Source organism: Macrobrachium nipponense, chromosome 3 (genome assembly GCF_015104395.2).
Source record: "Macrobrachium nipponense isolate FS-2020 chromosome 3, ASM1510439v2, whole genome shotgun sequence".
Classification (NCBI taxonomy): Eukaryota; Metazoa; Arthropoda; class Malacostraca; order Decapoda; family Palaemonidae; genus Macrobrachium; species Macrobrachium nipponense.
In genome coordinates, this window is record NC_087202.1 from 104,383,394 (window position 1) to 104,400,909 (window position 17,516).

The 17,516-nt window shown below is 36.7% G+C and overlaps 1 protein-coding gene across 1 annotated transcript; it reads left to right on the forward strand.

The window, feature by feature from the left end:
- The first annotated feature begins 13,345 nt into the window (after positions 1-13,345).
- Positions 13,346-14,443, forward strand: LOC135222467 (zinc finger BED domain-containing protein 4-like). Its single transcript, XM_064260554.1, has one exon. The coding sequence runs from the start codon at positions 13,346-13,348 to the stop codon at positions 14,441-14,443; it is 1,098 nt and encodes a 365-aa protein (XP_064116624.1).
- Positions 14,444-17,516: the final 3,073 nt, after the last annotated feature.

Here is a 17,516-nt window from a genome sequence, read left to right on the forward strand (position 1 = left end):
AAGTGGTCATCTAAATTTCTATCACTACTTACATTAGCTAAGTTTTCTCCTATTATATTACTTATTTCTTTTGGATAGAGTATTCTTTTTCCGTCTTTTAATATGGCATGTCTGGGTAGTTTCACATGGGTACCATTTATTTTCCTGAATTTTTCCCATATTTTTTGTATGGGAGTATTATTAGAGAGATCTGATACATATTTCCTCCATGAAATTATTCTTCCTTGAATTACTTCCTTTCAAAATTTTGCAGATATTTTGTTGTATATAGGCTTTAATGTCTCAATTTCTAGCAACAATATAGTTATTTTTGGTAAAGTACCTTCTAATATTGGGAATGTTTTACTTATTTTACTGAACTTTCTATTTAAATTATCCAATCGTCTCCCTATTGAGTGTTTTATATTTATTAATTCTGTCAGCTTTTCGGACCACCACGGAACTTTGTGTTTTGTTGGATGGGGTTTTGAGTTTGGTATTGCTTTATCTGCAGAATTTTTGATGAAATTAACAAGAAACTTATTAGTTTCATTATGATCTTTCAGATATTCGAATGATGGTATACTTTTAGTATGCATTTCATATCGTTCCCAATCTGTTTTATAAATGTTATAGTGAGGAACATGTTTTGCTGGATTATTTTGTAAAAAGGAAATTAATATTGGGAAATGATCACTGGTATACAAGTCATCAATTGTGTTCCAATCTACTCTGTCAACTATACTTGTTGAACAGAGGGTTAAGATGAAAATGTTCCATGTGTTTTTGAATAATATGTGCTAACTTCATCATCTTTTATACAACACATGTCATTTGAATCTATAAGTTCTTCTACTTTACTTCCTGCTCTATTTGAGTTTGAACAGTTAGAGTCCCATATTGGGTTGTGTGAGCATTAAAATCCCCTACTATTAATATAGGTTCTTTGGCACTTTTAAGTACTTCTCCAAGTTTATCAATATCGTAATGTTTATTTGGTTGGTTGTATAAATTATAAATGATATAATTATAGTTTTTAATTCGAATTTTAATACCTGATATTTGGAGGTCAGCAATGTTTACAGGTACTTTGTCATAACATACTTTGTTATGTACATATATGGCTGTACCTAAATTTCCTGCTTCTTCCTGTGATGTTGATATTAAGGTATATTTACCTATTGCTGGTATTGTATTATTTACATGTTGTAAACACAATATCACAGGTTCCTATTCCTTTAATAACCTTTGTACTTCTCCCAGGTGTAATCTGGTCTGTAGACCATTTACGTTCCATTGTATAATATAACTATTGAAATTATTATGTTACATCGGTCGTGTTTTGTTTTCTTTTTTTGTATTATTTTCAATTTGAATTTTTTCTAAAATTTTATTTACCACATTCAGTTGTTTATTTTTATAATATTTTAAGTGCTCAAAGCACATACATCCTTTTTCATGGGTGTTAAATCGGTGGCCTCTTTCTTTCTATTTTTCATAAAATTTCTTATAATGATTGTTAAGCGATCTTTAGTTATATTTTTGTTATTACTGCACAATGCAATGAAGCAGTCATTGCAGCCACATGTGTTGTCATGTATATCTACTGCTTCATTTCATCTTATATTACTGATTATTGGCGACGGAGTAATCTCATCACCTTTGGCATAGTCACAATCATCCATGGTATGGTTCTCCTCCACTTCTTTAGTGTTTTGGATCTCTGAATCTATAGGTCATATTATTATTTCAGGAGATAAAGGTATATTCTTATTTTGTTTCTGCTCTTTCATCATATCTTTGGTTTTTGGTTTGACCGATGTTTCTCTAATTATAGTTGGTTTCTTTGTTTTTGGTGGTGTTCTCTCTAAAGGTCTTTTTTTTTCTTTAATTTTTAGTACATTACAACTTCCTCCTTCCACCTCTGTGGTAGTATCTTCTTGTGCTTCTATATGCATTAACACCTCAAATGAATTTGATAGAATATTATCCAATTCATTTGCATCTGTATCCTGATGCTTTACTATCTTAGTTTTTTCCTCTATATTACTAACTTCTTCTTGCGACCTACTTTGCTGCATCTTGTTACTTCTATTGTATGATTTTTTGTTTCATTACTGGTTCCTGTTATAGAAGAATATGTACGTTTCTTGGCAGGATCTTGAATTACTCTCACTTTCAATTGTAATTTAGCCTCTGTTATAGACATGCCTGTTCTTTCTTTCAAGATTTTCAATTCCATGTTGTATATATAATACATGAATTCTTTGGATCTTGCATGATGATTCTGCTCACAGTTTAAACACTTAGATTCACCGCACTTCCATTTGGTGGTTGTTCTGTAGATCCACAGTAAGCGCACACCGGTTCATTCCTACAATTTCTCTTTGTGTGTCCATACTTACTGCAATTTTGACACTGCAGTGGCTTTGGAATATAGGGTCTTAACTCTCTATTTTGGCATAAAATTTTAATTTTTTGAGGTAGATCTGAACCCTCAAATTTTATTTTTGCTATTTTTAGTATTTGTTTATTACCTCTTTTGCTTATCACATCATAAACCTCGCAATCCTCTACCTTGGGGTATCTCTTTTTGAGAGTCTAACAGCATTTTCTTATTTATTGGCTCATCATTATTGTCAGGAAGTACGATGGTACCCTGGATACTGTTCATATTATCATGTATTTTTTACTCTGACAATAATGTTACCTATTGTTTTCAAAGACAACTAATCTTCAGACTGACTTTTTGCTGTAGCTTCTATAAGACAAGTCTTTTCTTTTATTTTTCTGAACTACATTTCTGCCGTTGGATGGCTATTTAATAAGCAATTTTCTAATTTCATAGCTGAAATATTTTGTTCTGCTTCCATAGTAAGAAACCTTGACCAACTTCCACTCCCAAAGAGGGAGTCAAAGTGAGTCAAGGTTGGGTCATGACGGTACTTAGATTTCCTTGGTTTGGTATATGGTATCAAAGTTTTAATACCAACCTGGTCTTTGTGACTTGAGCTTTCTTTAGAGTGGTCCAAATCCGTTCCAGAAGTCGTGAGGAGGTTTGTTAAATTTTCCATATAATAGAGATTTAAATTTCGTCCAGGATGAGGTCCCTCTCACCAGGGAGGCCCAACTGGGAGAGGAGCAATACTGTTACACAGTGGTAACTGCCCTGGGACACTCACCTGGATATACGCCATACCCACAATACCTTAAGGGTCGTTAGTCCCATGAGATCGGACCCAGCACTGCGGGCATGGCTTGACATAAAAATTTCCCCTCGCTCAACCACGTCAGGTACTCTAGTTTTACGGGTGGAGTGGCATGCCGTCCAACTCCACCCTCCATCAAGTTAAAAGAGCAGTCAATTTAATAGTCCAAAATCATGCCAAGGTCGTCAATGAAAGAAGAAGAAGGGAAAGGGGAAAATTTATAAGAGGAGGAGTAAAGGAATTAAAGGTCCCAATGTTCAGTTGGATCCACAGCAGAGAGCATAGGCATAAAGGGGCATACTCTCTCTGCAGTGGATCCCTAAGCCCCCCACCTCGTCAAGGAGTTGGGATCAGGGGGATCTTCTATGATGAAACCTAAGCACCTTCCTCTTTGATTGGTGATGATGTCACCCCAAAGAGGACTTCTGCTATTCATATCTCCCAAAATAACAAAAGGGTGCGGTAACTGTTGAATAAGAGATTTAAATACATTGATGGGGAAGACTTCATTAGGTGGTAGATAAAGAAAGCGTACTGTATATTTTCTTTGCAAATGGATCTGCACACCTATCACTTGCAATATTGATTGGATACTAATAGGATTTTGTGGGGTGTCATTTCGAACATACAAAGCGACACTGCCATGGCTTCCAATATTCAAATTATAGGTGTAGTGATAGGATGTATACTCCCGTAGCAGAGCTATACAAACAGGAGACACTTCTGATATGAGCAGCCTTAACTCTTCCCATTTAGCTCTTAATCCCTGACAGTTCCACTGGAGGTAATTAATGAATTTTACTTTCCTTTAGCGGCTCTTAGATTGGAGCCTCTTTTAAGAGCTTTCAGCTTACTGACTTGCTCCTTTTTTCTGGAAGGAGACCGATTATTTATGGCTGCCTTCCTTTTCAGAGGGTTATCAGTATCAGGAACACCAGACAAAGCTGATGCTGCCTGAGGAGGGGAATAAGGATTGGACATTGGTGCATCCTCCAAAGGATCAGAAGCACCATTTAAAGTTAGTACAGCCTCCAGTGAGGCGGGAGTGCCAGGTGCACCTGGCGCAGCCTCCAGAGAGGCAGGAGTACCAGAAATAACTGGCTCTGCTTCCATAGAAGCAAGAGTGCCAGAAATCACTTGAGGGGGGAGTGCCAGAATCAACTGGCACTGCCTCTTAAGAGGTAGAAGTGCCAGAAAACACTGGCGCAACCTCCGAAGAGGCATGAGTACAGGTTGTCACTGGTTTTTTATTTACATTATCCTTGGTAACATTGATATTAGTTGTTCGGTTGGCAGCAATACTGGAAAAGGATATTCCTAGACTAATGTACTGATTCAACACTCTTTTGCCTCTCTAAATGTGATATGTTCGGTTATCCTTAATGTTTGAATTTCTTTTTCCATGATGTATACATCACAGGTAAGTGAAGATGATGGATGATTGTCTCCACAATGTATACATCTGGCTTGTTTATTACATATGCCATGCTCTGGTTCACTGCATTTGACACAAGTGGCAGGCTTGCCTTGAAGTTTCTGTCTACAGGACCCTAACATATGTCTGAATTCTTGACAATGAAAGCATCTCCTCGGTCTTGGGATATATTGTTTAACCTTGAAACGTAACCAGGCTGCTTTCACTATACTAGGCAATCGGATGGAATTGAATGTAACAATTAAATTGGGAAGTGGGACAAGGACTCCATTTATATTCTTCATTCTTTCAATTCTTATTATACCTTGACCTTTTAATTCTTCTGCGAGCTTTTCTTCAGAGTATGACATAAGCTGGGGTGCATATATCATTCCCTTGGAGTAATTTCAAAAAGCATGTACTGCACACTCTACTTTTAACTCCTCCAAGGTGAGATAATGTTTTTAGCTTGTCACTTTTTTTTGCCGAGGCAGATTCCACTGTCAGCTTTCCTCGCCCCTCAGAAGAAATCTTAGGCTCTCGGCCACAACACTTCACAATATCTCTATATACATTAAAAATGTCACAACTAGAGTCTTCTAAATTAAAAGTCAAATATTTATCATAAGAGTTTTCAAATATTCTGGGTTCTATTTCAGATACTATATTTTTGCTAAATATCCCTTTTCTCAGTACTGGAGCATAGGGTTTCAGTGTAATTACATGGGAAGGTTTGATTGTTTTTTCCAGAGGAAGGTTGTCAGTGGATGTTCCTGCAGTCATCAACTGTGCCGATTCACAACCATCAGAGGGCCCAGGGGTACTTGAATCTTTATTCATATCTATCATAAAGATTAAAGGAAAGAAAAAAAAATAAACCTGAAAACTTTAAAAAGATATTATCAGCCTTTCATGCAGTTTATTCTTCCACTAATGGCACAACATGATTAGAGTGGCCCAAGTGTAAGCCAAACCCACTTGATAGGACTGAGAGTATTAAAAGAATACAATCATCGCCACTCTGATCACATTATAGGCAAACCGGACAGAATGCTGAGAGTCCTATCCGCAAAACTAGACCCCCCAGGAATCCATGGTCCAGCCCTGCAAAATAGTTCCGCCTGATATCACTCAGGTCCGAACATTATCGGGCAGTTGATGGTCCTGCCACGGTTCCCACTATTTAGCTTCAGATATAAAACCCAGTCCCAGCTATGATATCTTTTCTGTTTACCAGGTCCAGTAAATTTCAGCAAAGGTGGTAAGTTCCACAAAAATTAAGCCAAATATTTAGAATTATAGGATGTTTGGGACTCTTGGGTTTGAACTTGGGAATGAATTCCTAGGGCTCAAGAGCCCCCTCACTACATCAAGGTGGTCCCAATACGAGGGGGGTGGGGTCCCCAGAGGAGTAGGGGGCAAAAGGGGGGAAGTGGTGTTTTGCAGTGAGAAGTGTCTAATTTCTGAGGAATTTCTAAGAGCGAGCTGCTGTGGCCTCGTCCTTTTAAAATCTCGGTCTATAAGGCTCCACCCCCATTCAGGACACCTGTGGAGATTAATTCCAAGGCAGCCAATAGGAATAGGGATGGTTTAGAGAGAACAGAGGCTTGCAGTTCAGATGGGCAACTAAAAAATATCAACTGCCTTTAGAAAAGGGTATTTCTTTTACTTGGTTCTGGCTTAAAATCTGGAACAATATATATATATATATATATATATATATATATATATATATATATATATATATATCATTATTATATATTGCAACTTTCAAAATGCATATTTTCCCTCTTTGAAATGTCATGTAGAATTGTGCAACCTTTTTTCAGATTCCTAGATAGCTTAGAGATAGGATGTTTTAAATGTGTGTTCAGATTTCGCATAACCTATTGTAAAAGAATATATATATAACGTAAAATGTAAAAAGAGAGAGATTTTCTTTGTCCGTTCAAAGCTATAATTGTTTCAGTAACTTTTCATCTCCCAGAGATTAAGAGGGCTCGATTCTTCGCGTTGTTATCAAAACATATCAATCTTAATTATCGCTTAACCTCCGTTTCGATCGGGTACGTGTCTGTTGAGCAGAATCGTCTCATACGTGTATGTCTTTGTCAAAGCCATGTGCACATTTCATTATGAAGATTGCATAAGATTTTGAAGCTTCTAGAAGAATTATTGTCTCAAAACATTGTCATCTGCCCTGTCCAGCTTCCGTAAAGGAAGGGATTTCATTATATCTTAGGACCATGAGGTGTTCAGACATCTCTCTCTCTCCATCGCATAGCACTTTTGATCTTAAAGTAACGTAACATAAACTGGTCACTCGTAACTTGTGGATTTCATATTTGATATTTCTTAGAGTTTATTTAGTGTTTTTGTGGAATCTGAACAAACATAGTTTCGTAACGGCACCTGGTTTTTGGTAAAGTGAAACAAGCCTGCAGCAAAGAAAGAAACTGGTATACCAAAAAGGAAAAGTGTGTTATATTTTTATTAGTTGCAACTAATAACTAATTACTAATAACTAATAATGGATAGGAACTGTGGTTAACTAATAACTGATAACAGATGATTACGAAGGTTTGGTAAAAACTGATGGTTACAATGTTTTGAGTGAAGAAAACATTTACACTTTTACACATTGCAAATTTTTTTGTGTTTTGTGTTTGTTCCATTGTTTGTGCACTTGTTCATTTTCATATTGAAGTGTGCCTTTTTATTTTATATTTTCATTGGCATTCACAATTTAATTGACTTAGTTATTTTCATTGATTAATCATTGCACATTTAATTAAATTTAACATTTGTGAATTAATTTGCATTTACTTAGAATTCTTTTCAAGTGTTATTATTGTTTAGCACTTGTGAATTAATTTCAAATTTTCAATTATTGCCTAACACTTGAATTTCAATTGAATTAATTTTCTTGAATTTTGTGATAAATTAACTTTGATTTAATTTTACTTAATTTGATTCAAGAATTAATTAAACTTTACTTTGTTTTCAAGTAACGGTAATTTTCCCTGATATTGTGAATTTAATTATAAATTTTGAATTTAATAATAAATTTTTGAATTTAAAATTTTTATAAGTATTTCATTTCTAACCAGTATATTTGCATTTGATTATGTTGATGATAGGTAGAAACATAGAGTGGTAATTGATCGGCTTTCCTTCAATTTACTTGAAGTGACTTAGAACCAGGGAAGTACTTAGACTTCTGGAATCAAGGAAATACTTAGACTTTTAAAGTTGTTGATGGAGTAATGCCCTTTGATTAATTTAATTACTTACAAGATTACCTCACACCTGTTTTGATGAACTTAGTCTGATTTTCTGCAATACTGGTAAGTTGTTAAGGGATCACTGTTGCCATTAAAGTATTCAGTCGTTTAATACCTGTTATGAGGGTTCAGGTGTCTGGCTTTTAGTGAGGTAATAATTGATGAATGGTAACCAGATACTTGGCACTTCGTAACATTGTATTAAGGGTGCCCAGACCCGGGAAAGATTTCATTATCACTCTAGAATATACTGGTGGTGTTAGGGATATGTTTTGTTAGGAGAGTGACCATATAGTTTTTGTTTTGCATTTATTGTATTGAATTGTAAGTTGATAACTTAGATGAAAATGGCCCAGTTCAAGGTTCAGGAATTTTTAGCAGCCCCTTCCATCCAAGTTTTATCTGAAACCACTGACTAAGGCACAGTAGAGCGCTTTAGCAGTGGCATGTGGTGGTTATGTGTCTACTGGTATGGTAAAGGCACAAATAAGATGTATTGCTATGGAATCATTGATAAACTCTGGTAGAATAATTGATGAAGATGAGTTAGAATTGGCTCTAGAGTTGTTGAATGTAGCACGTGCTGATCTCATAAATAAGCAAGCAGAAAAAAAAGAGAAAAGTGATGCAGAGTTAGAGCTTAGACGCATTGAAGCAGAAGAGAATTTGATTAAGCTAAAAATGCTTGCTGAAAGAGAAAGAATAGACAGGGAAAAACAAGAAAGAAGAGAAAGAGAAGAAGAAAAAGCAGCAGAAGAGGAAAGAGAAAGGATAAAAGAGGAAAGAGAAATTGCAAGACATGAAAGGGAAATGGAATTAATAAAAGCTAGATCCACATTACCTGTAACACCGTCTAACCCTAACCAAGGTAATCAAGACCCTGTATTTGATGAAGTGAGAGTACAGAAGTTAATCCCTAAGTTTACTGAAGAAGCTCCAGATGAGTTTTTTGATCACTTTGAGAAAGTGGCTTCAGGTATGGGATGGCCAGAGGATAAATGGTCAGTTTTGCTACAAAGTGTCTTGATTGGTAAAGGGAGAAGTGCTTATCTAGCCTCAACAGCTGATCAGTGTAAAGACTACAAGGTACTTAAACACAGTGTGCTACAAGTTTACCAGATGACCCCAGAGTACTACAATGAAATATTCAGAAATTTAAGAAAAGATGAGAAGGGAACATTCTTAGATTATGCTTACAAAGTGAGAAGGTGTTTCAAACGTTGGTTAGAAGCTGCTAAGTTAAAACTTTTGATGAGTTAGAAGAGTTACTTGTTCTTGAACAGTATCTTAAGGGAATTCCTAAACATATAAGAGCCTATTTAAGAGAGAGAGAGGTGAAGAAACTTGACAAAGCTGCTACACTGAGTGAAGATTACAATATAATCAGTAGTAAACGTAATTACAATGTCAAGTACCAGAGTCAACAACGCCCAGGTTTTAAGTCTTATCCAAATAACAGGAACAAATTTAATGGGAAACCTACAAGTGATAGTACCAAGAGTACACAAGGTAATACAACTCAGCAAGCTAATGTGAAATCCTCATCCAGTTTTTCAAGACAGTTACAGAAACCTAATATTGTCTGTTTCAAATGTGGAAGAGTAGGACACTACAGTCAAGAGTGTTACCGGAATCAACAGCAGTCAAAGCCAGTTGGTCAAGTTGTAAAAGGCGACAAGGTGAAACAAACTACGAAGAGCAGTGTGGGAAAGAATCAGACTCCAGAGAAGAATGAAACTAAACAAGCTGAATGTTTAGCAACCAGTGGAAATGTTACCTCAAGCAATGAGTGGCTTAGCAGTATGGAGGCTTTTAAGCCATATATCTATGAGGGTATGCTGTCAACTCAAGAAGGAAGTGTGCAGGTACCAGTCAAGATATTACGTGAAACAGGGAGTAACCATATTGTGGTAGTACGTGGTTCTCACCCTCGGTTGGAGAAGAGTCTCACAAGAGATTCAGTTATTTTGAAGGGTATAGGAGGAGAGGAAGTAACTCCTATATGCCACTTACACCTGTCATGTGAATTGGTGACAGGGAATGTTGATTTTGCTGTAAAGGACTCACTGGCTGTGGAAGGTGTACATGTTCTGTTGGGGAATGAAGTTGGTGGTGTGCCATTTATTCCTTGTCCTGTAGTGACAGACAAACCATTGAGGATTAGTCCTACAGTAGAGTTGGAGAAGAATAACCCCCACCTGTTTCCTAGTTGTGTAACTCCAGAAGTATGAAGAGGACTATGACTGCAAGTGAAGAAACTGAGGATTTACACACCCAAGAAGGATCAAGTGAAGGATCTTTGTGCTTAGAAGAATTATTCCAGGGAAGTGAAGTTTCCCATAGTGCTGACTAAGAAGAGATTTCCCAAGAAGATGAAGAAGACGACGACGACGAAGAAGAAGAACCTGATGTTCCTGAAGAGACTCCAAGTAGTCAAAGTGTTACTGAAGACAGTAGTGAAATTACAGTACCTGAGTTAGCAGATATTGAGAATTCAACCCTTGAAGTTGGTCAAGTGACAAGAAAGAAGCTGATGGACTTGCAGAAGAAGGATGCATCGTTAACTGATTTATTCGTCAGAGTTGTTGATCGTGAAGAGATGCAACAAACTCCTACCTGTTACTATCTGAAGGAAGGTTTGCTGATGAGGAAGTATAGACCTACAGATATACCAGGAGATGCTGTATGGGGCAAATATCATCAAATTTTGATTCCATATCCATTGAGAAAGCAAGTGGTTGCAGTAGTTCATGAGTCTGGACATATGGGAATCAGGAAGACTGTGGAGAAGATCATGAAATATTTTTTCTGGCCTGGACTTCACAAAGATATTAGCAGGTTTTGTCGTGAGTGTCATACCTGCCAGATAGCTGGAAAACCGAACGAAACCATCAAGAAGAAGACAGTAGTGAAATTACAGTACCTGAGTTAGCAGATATTGAGAATTCAACCCTTGAAGTTGGTCAAGTGACAAGAAAGAAGCTGATGGACTTGCAGAAGAAGGATGCATCGTTAACTGATTTATTCGTCAGAGTTGTTGATTGTGAAGAGATGCAACAAACTCCTACCTGTTACTATCTGAAGGAAGGTTTGCTGATGAGGAAGTATAGACCTACAGATATACCAGGAGATGCTGTATGGGGCGAATATCATCAAATTTTGATTCCATATCCATTGAGAAAGCAAGTGGTTGCAGTAGTTCATGAATCTGGACATATGGGAATCAGGAAGACTGTGGAGAAGATCATGAAATATTTTTTCTGGCCTGGACTTCACAAAGATGTTAGCAGGTTTTGTCGTGAGTGTCATACCTGCCAGATAGCTGGAAAACCGAACGAAACCATCAAGAAAGCCCCCCTACAACCTATAGAATTTAGAGGAGAACCCTTTAGCAAAGTGATCATAGATATGGTTGGACCGCTACCGAAGACAAAGAAGGGAAATGAGTATTTGTTAACATTAATGTGTCCTGTGACAAGATATCCAGAGGCAATCCCTATCAGAAACATATCTGCCAAGATAGTTGCTGAAAAACTTGTGGAGTTTTTCTCAAAGTTTGGTATAACAGAAATAGTGCAAAGTGACAGAGGAACAAACTTTACTTCAAAGTAGAGGTGTATTGGATATCCGCATCCGCAGATTATCCGCATTTTTTAGAAACTCTGCATCCGCATTCACATCCGTATTGACAAGTTTTCAACATTTGCATCCACATCCACATCCTCATTGGCAGCACATGCAACATCCGCATCCGCATCCGCAGTTGGAGAATGTGGATATGCGGATGTCACCCCCTACTCAGTGTTCAATAGTCCATAATCCATATACTCATACATTGTAGGTAACTTTAGAGGTCGTTTTTCTAAATTTGGCTTTTTCATTTACTTATTCAGAATACATGATGCACATTACAAGATATAATTAACTCAGTTACAGTATACCTGTTTTATAGCATTTTGTTTAAGCAACTTCATCATGTCACTCATAGCAGTTGTTGATCATAAAGGTATTGTGTTTATTTGGAAATCTCTCTCTCTCTCTCTCTGAAAGCAAAGATTGGCTTTGAGTTTTGTCACTCTTATGCAGTGAGTATGAAATAACCTTTTGCCAAAACAACGACAAACGTTTGTGTATTGCTTGTACTTTTTATGTACTGTTTGTACTTTTTACGTTCATATGGAAGCATACAGCAGATACGCACATAAGTACAGTATCAGTTTTGTTCAACCAGTTCAGCAAATATTATGTATCCATTCTCTTTCTTCAAATTTATGCAAATTATATATATCCTGTAATATTTCTAATAACTTTTAACCCCATTACCCTCCCCCCAAATATATATATATTATATATTATACATATATATATATATATATATATATAGATTTCATATATATATATTTATACCTGTATATATATATATATAGTATATATATATGTATATATATATATTTATATATTACTAGATCGTTTTTCTGGTCTAAGATATTTTATAATCAACAGTAGATTTCAATACGCATGGCAACAGATGCGAGTATCAAACACAAGGAGAACTCTGGTTCGTTATGGAATTTAAGGCACGTAACTTTCAGTTGCTGCCATAATACTGACCTGCATAGCCTCTTACCATAAGAGTGAATTTACCCTCCAACAATGTCAAAGTTCCGCCCCTCATGTTTTTTTCTCCTCCGTACTGAACGTGTTCGATGGATACACTCGTCATCCTGAATCTCCTCTTCAGTGCGTGTCCACTCAGTTGCCTATAACCGGTTGTTTAAGACGTAAGGAAAAGGATTTAATTAGTTCTCTGTTTCTTGTGTTATAATTTGGCACTTTTCTTCTGTATTTCTTATAATATGAGTTACGCAAAGAGTATCTCCAAGTGTATTTTGTGTTGTAATTATATAAATGAAAACGCTATTCAATATTTCATCTAAAGTAGCTTCAGGATTTTAATGTATTTTCGTGTGTGTGTGTGTGTGTGTGTGTGTGGTGAGACTAATACTTATAATGATGAAAGCTACTCAGATTAAAAATGCAAGAAACATTTTCAATGCATCTCAATTATTAAAGGTAAATTCTGTCCCACTTTTTTGTTTCATAATTTCAGCTCGAACAATGACATCTAATAGAAAAAGTTTGGTGTGGAAGTTTTTTGAGCAACATTCTGATTCTGCGCTTATGGTTTTGTGTGTGATATGTAAAAAAAAAAATATTCACAAAAGGGACGTGGGACATCATCCCTTTGGAACCATTTGAAAGCATTTCATAAAGCAGAGTATGATGACTTATCTACAGAACAAGCAAAACAAGCAAAGGCGAAAGAAGCAGAAAAAACACCTTTGCAAAAAGCAAAATCAGAAGTGAAGCAAAAAAGCATTGCAGAGTGCCTTCCAAGTGTAAAAATCTGGGATGTAAACAGTTTCAGATCAAAAAATCTTGATAAAATCATTGCAGAGATGCTAGTAATGGATGATTTGCCATTTAGTCACGTGGAGGACCTGGGTTTCATGAGACTGATGACTGAAATATGTCCACAGTACAAACTGAAGCAACGTAATTTTTATACATCAAAAATTTGTGATGAAATGTATGATTCAGCATTTGCTAAAATAAAGTCAATTGTCAACAAAAACCAACTGAACTGCAACTTTGCGTTTACAACAGATGTTTGGTCAGATACCTCTGCAGGTGTCTCGTTACTTAGTCTTACTGCTCATGTTGTAACCGAAAAATTTGAGAGAGTAAACTTTGTGTTGAGTGCTGAACCCTTACATGAGACACACACTGGAGAATACATATCAATGAAATTTGATGAAATGTTGGAAAAGTGGGATATTCCAAGTAGTACTGTTCATTGTGTTTTGCGTGATTCTGGTGCAAACATGAAAAAGGCTCTCTTCCTCTCAGGTCTGAACAATATAGACTGCACTGTGCATAAAATCCACCTAGTGGTGAAACAAGGATTATCTTCAAAAGAAGAAATTGGTAATCTAATTCGGAAGTGTCGTTCAATCGCTACTCATTTTCACCATTCAACAATGGCTCAAGATGAACTTAAGAAAATCCAAGGTCGACTTCAGGAGCCTATGCTAACTATTATTCATGATTCTCCTACTAGGTGGAACAGTACTCTATATATGTTGGAGCGTACTCAAAAATTAAAGGAACCATTATGTTTATATGCTGCATCCAATTCAAAACTAGTAAAGCTCAGTAACATGGAATGGATCTTGCTTTCAGAATGCATAAAAGCATTAAAACCCTATGACGAAATCACTAAAGAACTAAGTAGATCCTCTTCCTCTGTCAGTGATGTGATACCTATCATAGTTTCACTGAAAAAAATCCTTCAGACAAACATGGATTACTCACCTGTAGCACATGCTCAAAGCTCAAGTGCATGTTTAGAGCCAGAAGAATCAGAAGGGCACAATAGTGACAGTTTATGTAAAGATGAAGAAGAAACAACTAATGTTATAAACATTATGAAAATAACAATGAGGGCTGAACTTGACAGAAGATTTGCTGGTATAGAAAGTACAGATATATTATAGGCTTGCCACTTACCTTGATCCTAGATACAAAAGTAAGTTCTTTTCTTCCACTTTCATTACTGAGCAAGTGCAGTCATCAATTGCTGCATTGTGTGGACAGCAAAAATATGCTGTAACTGAACTGCCAGAAAAAAAGACTGAAAAGTAAGTTGTCCACTAGCCAGACACCAACTCCAAGCACAAGCTCAACAGTGTCGGAGGCAATGAATGTAATTCTGTCATCAAGTTCTGATGAAAATGATGAGCCAACTGAGTCAAATGTGGTAAAAGAAATTAAAGTGTATCATAAACAAAAGAGAATTAGAGGATCAAATGAAGATGCTCTGAAATGGTGGAATCAGAACAGTGGAGATTTCCCAAAGCTTGTAAAAATAGTACGCACTTATCTGTGTTGTCCCCCAAGCAGTGTTCCAAGTGAGCAATTGTTCAGTAGTGAAGGTTTAATTTATGATGAAAAGCGCACAAGACTTTTAGCAGATAAAGCAGAGAAACTTTTATTTTTGAAAAGTAATTTGCCCTTGCTGAAGTTCAATTACTAACCACATGTGCTGTCATAATTTCAGCTCTTTGATTTGAATGTAATTTTGCCACTTTCTATAGGGAGGAGGTTGGGGAAAGTGGTTGGTGGGATGCATGACGACTTGGGTCCCCGTCCCGCATCCTGGTAACACATAATTTTGAATTATGTGGCTGAAAGTCGTCTATCACAAGCAAATATATCGAAATTACTTGGACCTACATAAAATCCGCATCCGCATCCGCGAGGGTATGGCCATCAAATATCCGCATTTTCATCCGCATCTGCATTTTTCATTTTTTGATATATGTGTCCGCATCCGCATCCACAAATTTTAAAAAGTTGATATCCGCATCCGCATCCGCAAATCAAATTTTCAGACATCCGATACACCTCTACTTCAAAGTTATTCCAAGATGTGATGAATTTGTCAGGAGTGAAACAACAGTTATCCACTGCCTATCATCCAGAGACTCAAGGTGCCTTGGAAAGGTTCCACCAGACATTGAAAAGTATGCTGACAAAGTATTGTTCTGAGTCAGGAAGAGAATGGGATGTTGGTTTACCATTAATGTTGTTTGAAGTTAAAAGTGCTTATCAAGAAAGTATGGGATGTTCACCTAATGAGATGATTTTTGGAAGAGAAGTGAGAGGACCATTGAAGATTCTTGCAGAAAATTGGGAAGAAAATCAAGAGGAAAGCCAAGGAGAGTATGTGAAGAACTTAAGGAAAAGGTTGAAAGAGATTAGAAAATTCTCTTTAGAAAACTTGAAAATGAGTCAAGAGAAAATGAAAAGGACATTTGATGCTAAGACTAAGCTAAGAAGTTTTAGTGTTGGTCAACAAGTGTTAGTGTTCTTACCTGTCAAGAGATTTCCCCTCACTAAAAAATTTCAAGGTCCTTACAAGATAATTCAGAAGTTAAGTGATAGAACTTATGTGATTGAAACACCAGAAGGAAGAAGAAGACAAAGGAAGATACATGTGAACCTCTTGAAACATTACTTCTCAGAAACTAAAACTGAAACTGTGTCAGTAACCCAAACAACTTTATCTACAGAAGACGATGATGGCTATAAATTGGGAGCTGCAAGCAAGATGAATAATTCTTCAATTTTGGAAAATTTGGAGAATAAACTGAAACATCTGAGTGTTGAACAAGGTGAAGACTTAAGTGAAGTAATTAGAAGTTTTCCAGAAATTTTTGCAGATGTGCCTAGGCGTACTGATCTGACCAAGCATGAAATAAAAATTCAAGAAGATGGAAAACCTTTCAAGCAAAGAGCCTATCGCTGATCACCGTATCATCGAGATGTTTTGAAGAAGGAAGTTGAGTATTTGCTGCAACATGGATTAGCAGAACCCAGTTCAAGTCCCTTCACTTCTCCATGTGTGTTAGTGAAGAAACCAGATGGTTCATTTAGGATGTGTACTGATTATAGGAAACTGAATTCTATCAGTGTGGCTGATAATTATCCTTTGCCTCTTATAGATCAGTTACTTGATAATATTGGGCAAGCCAAGTTTGTTTCCTAGATAGACTTGTTGCAAATTCCCTTAGATGAGAATGCCAAGTTGCTGTCAGCTTTTATTACTCCTTTTGGACTGTATCAGTATACTGTTCTGCCGTTTGGTCTGATGAATGCACCCGCAACATTTCAACGAGTGATGGATCAACTGCTAAGATCAATAGAAGGAGTAGGTGTATACCTGGATGACATCATTATTTACTCTACAACGTGGGAAGAACATCTGAAGATTCTGAGGAAAGTTTTCAAGAAACTACAAGAAGCAGGATTAACAGTCAACTTAGAAAAGAGTGAGTTTGGAAAGACAACTGTGCAGTATCTTGGGTTTGAAGTTGGGAAAGGCCTTCTTGCTCCAGTAAATGCTAATGTAGAAGGTATCCGTAAGGCTACCCCCAACTACTACCAGGAAACAGCTACAGAGATTTTTAGGCATGGCTGGATTCTTTCGTCGTTTCTGCCCAAATTTCTCAGCCGTAGTAGCTCCCTTGACAGACTTAACTAGTCCCAAAGCTAAGTTTGTTTGGACTCCAGGGTGTCAAGAATCCTTTGAGAAGGTAAAAGCCATTTTAACTTCAAGACCAGTACTTCAAGCTCCAGACTTCGACAAGAAAATTGTGATACAAGTTGATGCGTCAGACTGTAGTGTTGGAGCTGTTCTACTTCAAGAAGATGAAAACAATATCTACCATCCTGTGTGCTTCATGTCTACAAAATTGAAAAAAACATCAGAAAGTATACTCGACAATCGAGAAGGAAACTTTAGCCTTAATCACTGCAATGAAAACATTTTGAAGTGTATGTGAATAGACCTAGGAATGAAGAAATTTTAGTGTTGTCTGATCACAATCCACTATCATTTATCCAGAGAATGAAAAACCATAATAAAAAACTGACCAGGTGGTCTTTGTTGTCTGCAACAGTATACCTTAAGAGTGCAGCACATTAGTGGCAAAAACAATGTAGTTGCTGATTATTTATCTCGTTGCAAATCGTTGGATTCAACGCCGTGATAAAAATCTTCTAGGG